General features: G+C 36.2%; 1 protein-coding gene and 1 pseudogene across 1 annotated transcript; both read right to left on the bottom strand.

Moving 5' to 3' along the window:
* Positions 1 to 5,083: 5,083 nt before the first annotated feature.
* LOC132187902 (uncharacterized) lies at positions 5,084 to 5,758 on the bottom strand. The gene has a single exon (XM_088517568.1). The coding sequence runs from the start codon at positions 5,756 to 5,758 to the stop codon at positions 5,084 to 5,086; it is 675 nt and encodes a 224-aa protein (XP_088373694.1).
* Positions 5,759 to 7,500: 1,742 nt separating this feature from the next.
* Positions 7,501 to 8,202, bottom strand: LOC132187901 (major strawberry allergen Fra a 1-2 pseudogene; annotated as a pseudogene).
* Between the last annotated feature and the right edge of the window lie 4,377 nt (positions 8,203 to 12,579).

Raw genomic sequence — 12,579 nt, 5'->3', positions numbered from 1 at the left:
GGCTGGAGCTTGTCAGAAATTCCCGACTGTTTTCTGTATTCAATCATTTTTCGTATAACCCAAACGTCGAAAAATATTTTCTAAAATATTTTTTCTACTAAAAAATAATTTTGTTGAAAATATTTTCAACAAAACATTTATTTCTTGCTTTCTGAAGGACGGATCGTAAGGTGAGATTATGGAGTTAAGATCGGTTGAATACTTGTCATACTTTTCAACAAAAAACCACCTGTCTGAATCAATTAAATGGACATGTTATGAAAAAATTAGATTACTTTTTTATTTTGGGCACAATGAATCACATTTTAAAAGAGATTATCGAGAGTGAGTTCACACCTAGGTTTTGTTTAAAATGGTTTCTGTCGAAAAATATTTTTAGGAAAGTCATTTTACGGCGTTTACTGTATGCATGAAAAATAATTTCTTTTATATATATTTTTTCCAATAAGATCCCTGCCTAGAACTTGTTTGGGACCTTACTGGAACCTGCATAGAACCCTGTCGAGACTTACTTAGGACTTGATCGGGACTCGCCTTAGACCCTGCTGGGACCCGCCTAGGACTTGACCGGGACTTGCTCGGGATGCCACCGAGACTTGCCTGGGACCTGCCCGAAATCCCGCCGGCACCTGCCTAGGACTTGATTAAGACTTGATCGGGACTCGCCCGAGACTTGATCGGACCTGCCCGGGACCCGCTTGGGACTTGCCCGTGTCGGTCCCGATCAAGTCCTAGGTGGGTCCCGAGCAGGTCCGGTCAAGTCCCAAGCGGGTCCTGGTCAGTCTTGGTCAAGTCCTGGACGGGTTCCGGGTAGATCCCGGTGGGGTCCTAAGCGGGTCCCGGTCTGGTTCCTGTCAAGTTCCTGGTGGGTCTCGGTCAAGTCCTGGGTGGCTCCCGGGTAGGTCCCAAAGGGGTCCCGGGCGAGTCTCGGGCAAGTCCCAGTTAAGTCCATGCGAGTCCTGTCAAGGTCCTGGGCAAGTCCCATGTGAGCCCCGGGCAGGTCCTGGTAGGGTTCCAGTCCAGTTCAGGTCAAGTACCAGGCGAGTCCCAGTCAGGTCCGGGACGGGTCCCGGTCAAGTCCCTGGCGGGTCCCGGTTGGGCAGGTCCTGGGCAGGTCTGAGTGGGTCCCATTCAAGTCCGATCGGGTCCCGGATAGGTCCTAGCGAGGTTTCGAGTGGGTCCTGCCCGAGTCCTAGTCAAGTCTTGGCGAGGTTCTGGACGGGTTTTGACAAGATCCATCGATTTGAGAATAAGATGCTCACAGTCGGAAAATTAAAGAAGAATTTTCGCTCAAAAAAAAAAATTTTCCGTTGACCACTATTTTACGTTGAAGTAAACACTGTAAAATGCGAAAATTATTTTCTGAAAACCATTTTACGTCAAAGTAAACGGAGGCTTAATCCTAGTGTTGTTCGCTAAAGCTGACACATTAAACTTGATTATGTCTGCATAGCTATCATCGGCATTTGACTCAACAAAAAGAATTAAATAACATGATGTTTTAACCACCTCAAATCTGCTCAAATAAATTATGACAAAAATCCTAAATAGGGGACACACTTAACCTTTACTATAATACCACACGGTAAGAGTTTTTGGAGAAAACAGATTTAAGCATATCAAGAATTTTGATGAGGATTATAAAAAAGTAAAAAAATATTATAATTTTGAAGAAAATGACATGCTCAACTCATTCTCTCTCCTGGGAACATCAGTTAACCACAGCCAACCATTTACATCTATCCATCCTCTTCCCTTTCTCTCGCTCTTGGATCCTTGGTATCCTTTCTCTCTGTTTCAGACAAGTCTGGGAACCACTAATAATCTCCCTCCCTCTCTTCCTCTTTTGCTCCCTCCATCCTTCCCTCCCTCAAGCAGAGAAGTATTTCTTTCCTAGGCCTAAACTTCAAGTTTTATGTATTTCTAACGTCTGATGCATTCAAAAACATCGTGTGTTGTCAAACAATATTTTAAACATATACACACGCACTATTTTATTTAATAATTTTAAAGCATGATGGTAATTAAGGTAAACTCTTAATTATTTTTGTATCAAGAGTATAACCTAGACAGCTAAAAGATCTTTTGATTGTTTATGGATGTTGTAGAACCTCTATGAGTGTTTGGTTGCATTTCAACGCCTGTTAGGGTTTAGGCGGTATAGAGTATGATCCTGCTCAAATTACTGCCAAAGCATTGCTATGTTTCAATAATAAATATGTAGGACATGTTGAAAAAATTGGAAATAACACTTACTAAGAGATTACACAAAGAGGAATATTTAACTTTATTCAACTTGATGAAATAACTTGCTTACATGGGTATTTATAGGATACAAATGATCCTTCTAACTTCTTCATAATAACTTCATTCATTTACATCTCATATAACTCTTATGTAACTCCTATGTAAAATAACTCTTGAAATACTAAAAGACACAATCTCTTCAACGCACTTAGTAACATATGAGAATATGAAATGAAAAGACTCAACTAAATGTTAAAATTAAGTTTATTATTCAACACTTCCTTTTAAACTTAATTGGGTAAAGTCTATTTAACCCCTTCAAACTACCACCCCAATGACAATCTACACCTCAAGCAATCAATTGCGACAATTTACTCCCAAAACTACCAAAACAATAACAATATATCCCCCAATGCTAGCAAAGTGACGAAATTACCCCTATATAATTTTCAATAAGACAAAAATACACTTAAAATTTTGAAAAAAAAAAATTTAGTATTTTTGTTTTTATTTTAGTAAGGGTAATTTCGTTATTTTGTTAAAAATGGAGGTACATTGTCATTGTTTTGGTAGTTGAGGGGGTAAATTGTTGCAATTGATAGTTTGAGAGGTAGATTGTCATTAGGGTGATAGTTTAGGGGAGTTAAGTGGACTTTACCCAACTTAATTTCTTTTAGCCTCCTTGAAATAACAAAGAATTCTTTTAGCCACCTTGAAATGAGATAGGTGACTCCATATAGCGACTAATAAGCTCAACTCTAAGGAGAATATCCGGTCTTGTCAAGTATCTCAAACTTCCAACTAAACTCTTGAAGATTGTTGGATCCACTCTTTCTCCTTCTTCATTCTTCTTTGCCTTGACCACCCATTTCACTCCAATGAGTTTTTGTTCTTTTGGAATATTGGCCAACTCCCATGTGTTCTTTTCAATTGCTTTGATTTCCTCATCCATGGCATTTCTCAATTTTTCATCTTTTACCGCTTCTTCAAAACCTATTGGCTCACAATCTGCAAAATGACAAAATAGATTTAGATCCTCATTTAAATTCTCTGTTACCTCATAGAGTTCTTGAAGACTTCTCATGTGTGGTGGCTTTTCACTAGAACTTCCACTTGAAGATGACGACGGCGGTGTACTAAGATTTGTTGGAGATGAAGAAGGTGTAGTGGGCTCTTCATTTCTTGATCTCTTCTTCTCCAAGAAAAGGAAAGAAATCATATTTTTCTTTCTCTTGAATGCTCCAATCCCAAAAGTCTTCTTCATCAAACTCCACATCTCTACCAATTACAACTTTGCTGGAATTTGGATTGTAAAGCTTGTAGCCTTTAGAACTTGAGTCATAGCCAATGAAAATGTACCTTTTGCTTTTATCATCAAGCTTGGACCTCTCTTGATCCGGTACGTGTGTATAGCCAATGCTTCCAAAAACTCGCAAATGAGAAACACTTGGCTTTCTTCCACTCCATGCTTCTTGTGGTATTTTGTTCCATAGGCTTCTTGTAGGACAACGATTAGATAGATATACCGCACAATCAACAGCTTTCGCCCAAAACTCTTTAGGCATTCTTTTTGTCTTTAACATGCTTCGAGCCATATTGAGAATTGTCCTATTCTTTCTTTCAACAACACCATTTTGTTGTGGCGATCTCGGAACCGTTAAAGGATGATGAATTCCATTTTCTTCACAAAATTCTTTAAATTCATTAGATGTGAATTCGCCTCCTCTATCGGATCTCAAGGATTTAATATAGTAACCACTTTGTTTTTCCACAAAGACTTTGAATTTTTTGAAAACCTCAAACACTTGAGATTTTTCCTTTAAAAAATATACCCAAGTCTTTCGACTAAAATCATCAATGAAAAGAAGGAAGTAACGATTTTTACCGAATGAAGATGGCTTAATTGGACCACATACATCCGCATGAACAAGTTGAAGCGACTCATTTGCTCTTGTAGTAGATTCTTTTGGAAAGCCTTTCCGGAATTGTTTGCCAACAAGACATCCTTTGCAAAGTTGATCTGGTTGATTGATAGAAGGCAAGCCATTCACCATTCTCTTTTGTGCCAACAATTTTAAACCACCAAAATTTTCATACCCAAATCTCAAATGCCAAAGCTAAGATGAATCTTTCAAGCAAGTCTTGAGACATTTAGCCACATCCGTTTGAATATTTAATAAAAACATTCTATTGCTTGTCATGGGAACTTTGGCTATAAAATTCTTCTTGTCATCTCTTAGTAAAAGACTACGATTTTTCATATGAACTTCATAGTCTTTTTCCAAGAGTTGTCCCAAGCTCAAAATATTACTTTTCATACGTGGAACAAAATAAACATATGTAATAAATTGTTGTCCTCCATTTTTCAAGCAAATTGAGATTGTACCTTTCCCTTTTATTAAAGCTTTTGACAAGTCTCCAAAAGTAACATTCCCGCTCACCGATTCATCAAGCTCGACAAACTTATTTTTGTCTCCGCATATATGGTTGCTTGCCGCGTTGTCAAGATACCACAACTTCTTCTCTCCTCTTTCTTCTCCTTTATAAGCAAGCAACAAAGTGGGCTCTGCTTCCTTGTTTTCAACATAATTGGCTTCCTCTTCAACATTGTTAGCATCACTTCTACACTCCCATGCATAATGACCATATTTTTGGCGATTATAACATTTAACTTGAGATTTATCATACCTTCTTCCATATTGCTTCCAATTATTTCTCGTCCTCGTCCTCTTGATGCTTGACCTCTTTCTTCGTAATTGTTCCAATTATGTGGGCTTCTTCCTCTTCCTCTACCACGGCCACGACCGCGTCCTTGTCCTCTTTGACTCCTTTCTTGCTATTCTTGCTTCTCTTTGAAAAAGAGTTTTGTAGCTAGAACTTGCTCCAATGGCTCTTCTTTCTTCTTTTTGAGCCTTTCTTCATGGGCTTGAAGAGATCCCATAAGTTGATCAATACTCATGGTTTCTAAATCTTTTGACTCTTCAATAGCTACAACGATATAGTCAAATTTTTGTTGCAAGGAACGGAGGATCTTCTCTATGACTCGAACATCTTCCAATTTTTCTCCATATCTCTTCATTTGATTTACTATGGCCAACACCCTTGAAAAATAATCCGCAATCGACTCGGATTCTTTCATTCGCAAAACTTCAAATTCGCCTCTTAATGTTTGAAGGCGAACTTTCTTCACTTTATAAACTCCTTGATAGGAGTTTAGAAGAATCTCCCATGCTTGCTTGGAGGTTGTTGCATTTGCCATCTTCTTGAATATAGCTTCATCTAAACATTGATGAATAAGAGTGAGAGCTTGTTGATCCTTCTTTCGAAGTCTTTGAAAATGCTCTCTTTGATTAGGACTTAAAGAAGCTTCCTCACTAGGCTCATCATAGCCTTTTTCTACAATCTCCCAAGCATCTTGCGATCCAAGCAACGCCTTCATGCGAATGCACCAATTATCAAAATTGTCTTTGGACAGGTGAGGGAATTGAAATGGGAAGGTTGGATTGGCCATTTTCCTAGGATCAATAAACTATGGCTCTGATACCACTTTGTTGAAAAAATTGGAAATAACACTCACTAAGAGATTACACAAAATAGGAAGAGAAATATTCAACTTTATTCAACTTAATGAAATAACTTGCTTACATGGGTATTTATAAGATACAAATGACTCTTCTAATTTTTTCACAATAACTTCATTCATTTACCTCTCATATAACTTCCATGTAACTCCTATGTAAAATAACTCTTGAAAAACTAAAAGACGCAACCTCTTCAACTCACTCAGTAACATATGAGAATATGAAATGAAAAGACTCAACTAAATGTTAAAATTAAGTTTATTATTCAACAGGACACCCACTCAATACTAAAACTTCTCAATTGTTACTTTGGTATTGTTCGGTTTGATTCCAATTCAAAAAAGAAAAAGAAAAAGAAGACAGATTTACTATAGCTGTGAAGAATCCTATACATTGTCTAAGAGAGGAAACCTCAAAGTACGATGAATATTGTAACAGGCCATCACTGACTGAGACAAACCTAGATATTTGGTAGTATTGATTGCACCCAGTTAGAAATTGCAAGCCGTAAATTATCTTTGGTTTGCAATTTTTTGGTGCAGTCAAGCTCCCAACATCGATCAACTTCTAAAGCATAAAGGGTCAACCGAAAATCTATCAAAAACTTTCCCAAGAAGTAAACATCCTTGAGTTTGATTATTGTTTGCAAGGTGAGCAAACTGTCAGAACCCACTTGGTGACTCTTCCCGGCGACACGGTCAAACCCAAGAGTGTTGGCTACCCCCTCCAAACCGCCATAGCGCCCCTCACACAACTTGATCATGTGTTTGATATCAAACACCTTGTACCCAAAGAAGTATACCAACAAACGCATAAACTCCATGAGATTAGACGGCAGTTCTCACCCAATCAAGATTTTGATTAATTAAGTACCCAAAATCATGTGCGCCGTGTAAGGTGACCCAAGTGATGTTGGAATTCCTCAAGAGGCAAGAGTTGAAGATTAGCCTCCCAAACTCCTTAGAATCGATACCTTTTTCTTGGTTCTTAATTATTGAAGTCAATCCCCTGGCGCTCTAGTTAATTAATGTGAAAAATTCCGCTTGTAGCTTTTGAGGTTGATTAGTTCTATTAATGAATCTCGTGGGTAATAAATAGATCACTGGAGACTTATTTACAGTATAGATGAGTATTGGAATGTGCACATAATTAATTATTAATGTAATCAAATTTCGGTGGCATTACATAAGGAGAGGGAGAGAGAGATTTGAGTTGAGAATCTTTTTTCTAGTCTTGAAATCTTGTGGCATTTACTATCTTTCCCGTAGTTGGTTTTGTGTGTGTTAAGTTTGTTGCAAGGGTTTTAGCACAATGAATGCAAAATTAATGAAGATTTGTAGGATTTGTTTCCAGATCATCATATTGGCATGGATTGTGTGGATGGACGACGTTAAGAAATTGGCTGAGTATAAAAGGCGCCCATGAGAGGACACAAACTGAATTAGACAATGAGAAATAAAAAGGAATTCATCATTCACATTATGTAGGAATGCTTTTTATATATATATATATATATAGATATATATATATATATATATATATATATATATATAGCTTGAAGCAGTACATGAGTACAACAAAATTATACAGAGACAAAAGCAAAAGCCACAACATTAAGAAGTAAAAAAAAAGTGACTGATTGAAACTCAGCATTAATTCAGAAGAAATGCTGCTAATTAAGTTGTTGAAGGAGGTAGCCTTCCACAACTTTGTACATACCCAGCACCTATTCCATGCCAGCCTTGATTTCCTCTTCCTTGATCACTTTGTCACCCCTTTGTGTGGTACTCGGTTGTCATCTTATTTTTACTCCCACCTTCTGCTGTTGCCTCAAATTGAACCTCATGAACAATCAGTTCAAGCTTGTCAGACAAGGCATCACCTTCGATCACCGTGTACTTGTAGGAATAAGTCTTTTCATTCAACTCATCAATTCAGTTCTTCACAGTACTAAATTGGCTACCTGCATGGACAACAATCATGTTTACTACGTATACTACCAACAAACTATGGTTTAGGGGCATTTTGTATTGGGGTCGTTTTGTTAAAACGATCCCACCAGGGGTCATTTTAATGTTAAAATGTCCCTTTCATGTAATTGCTTCATTAAGTGATAATTTTCTCAAAACCTTTTTTTTTTTTTTTTTTTTTTGTGCTAATTAACAAGTGAAATTTTATAATGAAGCTTACCTTGGACGAAAGTGATCAGCCTGATGCTTCTAGCCCCTCCATCTCCTTGAATGATTTCAATGTTCTTAACAACCCGAGGGAGGAGTTTTGGGATCAGGATGTGGGCATCAATGACCAAGGCTTTGAACAATCTAGCTGGTGGGATAGGGGAGGTGTACTCGTCTGTGTAAGTGATTACACCCATGATATATATCCTTAATTGAGGATTGAAACTAGCTTGCTAGGCACTAATTTTAAAGAAGATGGGCTGGAATCTAGAATTTCTTCAACTTGGGCTGTGAAAATAGTAGAGAATTAAGTGGTTTTTATAGGTTCTTGTTTCCATTTGATTAATAACAATTTGAATAGGGCGTCATTCTCGAGGTTAACTTTCTTAAGAGTACTAGCAGCAAATGCCATATATACTATTCCCTTCTTTATGTTTAAGAAAAATTTCAAAACAACAATAAAAACCAACTCACATCAGATTCTTTACATTTAACCAACCTTCAATAGTTGCTACAGTATTTCCTAATGTGTAGGAAACAAAAAGTGGTTCCTTATATATTATTTTAATATAAACATTTTTCTTTCCTCTCTTCTCTTTCATCTTTTTGTTTTTAATTGAGGATTTTGTTGGGATTTTGTGAAACAAGTGAGGGTAGGTAGGGAACTTATATTTTATAAAGAAATAATATTTTAATGGTATAAGGAAAGGTAAGGGAAGCTATTGTAAAATATATTTTCATAAGAAGTAAAAAGTAGTTTTGTTCTCTAAACTTAAAAAAAAAATCAAAGGAAAGCTGTTGCTAGCGCTCAATCATCAGAGTTTTGGATATGTTAATACACAAATTCAAAGCACAAAAGTAAGGATCTCAATGGCGTATTTAAACTGTCTTTTGATTTCGGAAGAGGCTTCCATCTCCATCGTCACTCTAAGATCAATTAATAAATGTGCAATGAATGAGCTTGAAACGTGTGCATTGAAGACAAATGCCGGCAGCATCGCAGCTAGAGGTAAAAACATGTTTTTGCTTATTTTAGGAGTTTCCGCCTTTTTTTTTTTTGTTGTGGGAAACTTTAGTAAGCCCCCTTGAACTTCCAGCCAATTTGACAAGCACCCCCTGAATTACCAAAACTCTCACTTAGGCCCCCTGAACTTTGGTTTGCTTTCACTTTGGACCCTTCTGTTAGGTTTTAACGTTAAAGTCAAACAATTTGACTTTTTATATCCATTTTACCCTCAACCAAAACTACGCTGTTTTGGACTCTAAAACTACACTGTTTTGGGCTTCAAAACTACATCACCACCCAACCAAAACGACGTCGTTTTGAGCATATTATTAAAAGAAGAAGAAAAAGAAAAAGAAAAGCAAAATATTTTTTTTAAAAAAAAAACCGAAATCAGGGTGGCTGGAGCCACCCCCTGGCCGGCCTGGGGGTGGTTTGGCCGAAACCACCCCAGCCCGGACCACCCCCAAAACACCCGATCCCCCCCCCCCTTTTTATTTGGCCTTTCGGCCACCCCCTTGGCCATGGGGGTGGTTCCCCAGATCGGCCAGGGGGTGGCTGGAGCCACCCCGATTTCGTGTTTTTTTTTTTTATTTTTTTATTTTTTATATTTTGCTTTTATTGAAAATAATAATAATAATAATAATAATAATGCCTAAAACGACGTCATTTTGGGCTTGGTAGGTGTTGTAGTTTTAGGGCACAAAACGGTAAAGTTTTGGGGTGAGGGTAAAATGGGCATAAAAAGTCAAACTATTTGACTTTAACGTTGAGAACTAACAGAAGGGTCCAAAGTGAGAGCAAATCAAAGTTCAGAGGGCCTAAGTGAGAGTTTTGAAAATTCAGGGGGTGTTTGTCAAATCGGTTGGAACTTCGTTATTTTCAATTATATTAGTATTTTCATTTTATTCGTTTTTTTTTTATCTTTATTTTCGATGCTTATGTTCTTCCATTTTTGTTTTTGTCCCTTATATCTTTTTCTAATTTTTTTTTCTTCTCTTACTTTCTATTTATATCTCAATGTTCCTTTGTAAATTTCACAATCAATTCAGAAAAAAGACAAGAGAGAGAGAGAGAGAGAGAGAGAGATTTGCTTTGCTGTTTCTCAATGAAAAATTATACTACAGTTCTTTTTTTTTTTTTTTTTATATATATATTTTTTCTAGAACAGTTATTTTTCAATTTTCCAATCGTTGTTTCTCAATGAAAAATTATACTACAGTTTTTTTTTTTTTTTATTATTTTTTTTTATCTAGAATAGTTATTTTCAATTAGTATTTTCATTTTTTTTCCTTTTTTTTTTATCTTTATTTCCGGTGCTTATGTTCTTCCATTTTTTTTTTGTCCCTTATTTTTTTTTTCTAATTTATATATTATTTTTTATTCAAATGATTACTTTTCTTTGGTAAATTTTACATTGAACTCAAGAAATAATAATGAGAGAGAGAGTTTCTTATCGCTATTTTTGGTTGATAATTTTTTAGTTTGTACATGTTGTTGTTCATTGAGTAATTTAAATTTTTTTTATCTGTTTACATGCTTAATTAATGGATGACATTGGTTTTTAAGGTTTCAATGGAAATAAATAAGGCGTGGTCCCTTGCCGATTGAGTTATTCCTTGGGGATAGTTTCCGCCTAATTAGAAGAACATAAAAGCAATCATAATCATATAATTACTATCCGGAAGAACAACAATCTTAATAATATAAGGGACAGACACACGTCATACATTATTGGTTATATGAGAATACTGGCAGAGGATTTGTCATTTTGTGTTTGTTTAATTATTCGGATGGATTGTCAATTGTCTCCATCTTGTTTTGAAAATCTTAAGAAATCAATTTGGACATCATGTTTAGTTCTAAAGTATATTCCTCAATCCTATTTAAGGAATGGATTAGCTTTGCTATTATATTCTCCTTCACCATCTCACCTTGACCGCTTCAGTTAATATAGAAGGGTCGTATTGCGGCAAATCCAATGTCGTCAAACCGTTCGAAGGATCCTTAATATTTTGTAGAGGATCGGATTCGATTGTTAACGAGCGACTTTTCGTCGGATTTGGCTGTTAATAAGAAAACATTAAGCATATTTGCATGTTATTTAGGATAGCATATATTCAAAACCAAAATAGTTAATGAAAAAATGAATCGTAAAACCCAAATGGTGGCCAATGACTACAAGCCACCCTCATGGTGGCTGGGGGTGGCTCAACCCACTGGGGGTGGCTGGGGGACTCCTATATAATTTTGTGATTTCCTGTACGGGCCAAACACTAAAAAAAAATTTTCGCAACATTTTACATTGAAATGGAGTTTCAAATAGCTCCCCTTTTCCCTTTCTCCTCTTTGAATAAAAAAAAGTTTAAATAGGAAAAGTCAAACGGTAGAGCAACCCCTACTTTTTTTTTTTTAAAAGAAAAACAAAGGAAAGCTTGAAAAAATATAATGTTAATTATTTCTTGATAAATGTTTTGGGTTTTATTAGTTGAGAAGTGTTTTGTAGTTTGTTTTGAAAAGTGTGTTAGTTTTAGGTGCCACATTTGATAATCTGTTTAATTAACTGGTAATTGAAAGAGTTTTCAGCATTTAAGTAATGAAAAGAGGTTAATTTGTTTTTTCCGAAACATGTTTAGGTTTTGAATTTGCTAACAAGGTACACAATTTTCTACTTGTTCTTGAAGGAATGTTAATAATATATATATTTTTTTAAAAAGTGTAATTTATATTTAACTAAAAATTAGTTTGTGTTGGGAAACAAATGTCCTTCGTATAGCATTACTCTCATGGTGGGAGGGTGATCCTAGAACTTACAAATCGACACGGTTGCATCCAACTTTGAGAAAAATGAGCATAGGAAGGAGTAATTTTATTCATCACTTCCTATGCTCCCAAAACTTGTGTAGCGTGGTCTCCAATAGCATTTGGAGCATAAGAGATTAGTTTTTATCTATGCGCTAAATGCTATAAAAGACCGGGCCAGATAGGTTTTAGGGGATGTGGCTAATGTATAACATCACCCAAGCCACGATCACAATACACTACCAAAACTACACGACAGGTTAGCACTCCCATCAAAATATATTTCCCTACACATTTTCTTTTGCAAGTCCTCTTCTTTAAAGTGCTACATTTCTTGTTCTCAATTTTTCTCCAACTCCTTCAGCCTTCCTAAAATTTTCATTAAGGATGTTGTCTTGTTTAATCTTTGCAAAATTGATTTGAAAATGTTTGTCATTTTATGGAAGAGCTGAAACATACAGATCGAAGGCTTAACGGTTTTAAATTTTTCTTTGTATGCCCATAGAATCACATTTGACTTGGACAATATTGTTGAACAGCCGGATGCATGAACAGTTGTCTTTCTTCATCACGTGATGCATTAATTTATATGTTATATATATTTCAAGATAGCCCAACCAATGTTTTTTTTTTTTTTTTTTCTATTCAATTAAGGGAAGCGGGTTACAGGACTGACTAATTAACATCAAAAGGGGTGGGCACCCCAACAACACGGCCCAAAAAGTAAATGCAGTACAAATTTAAGAACGAAATCTGGATCTGGTCCAAA

The sequence above is a fragment of the Corylus avellana genome, chromosome 6 (genome assembly GCF_965113065.1).
Source record: "Corylus avellana chromosome 6, dhCorAvel1.hap1.2, whole genome shotgun sequence".
NCBI lineage: Eukaryota > Viridiplantae > Streptophyta > Magnoliopsida > Fagales > Betulaceae > Corylus > Corylus avellana.
The sequence above is the reverse complement of the archived record's forward strand: the minus strand, read 5'-3'. Positions and strand labels throughout refer to the sequence as shown.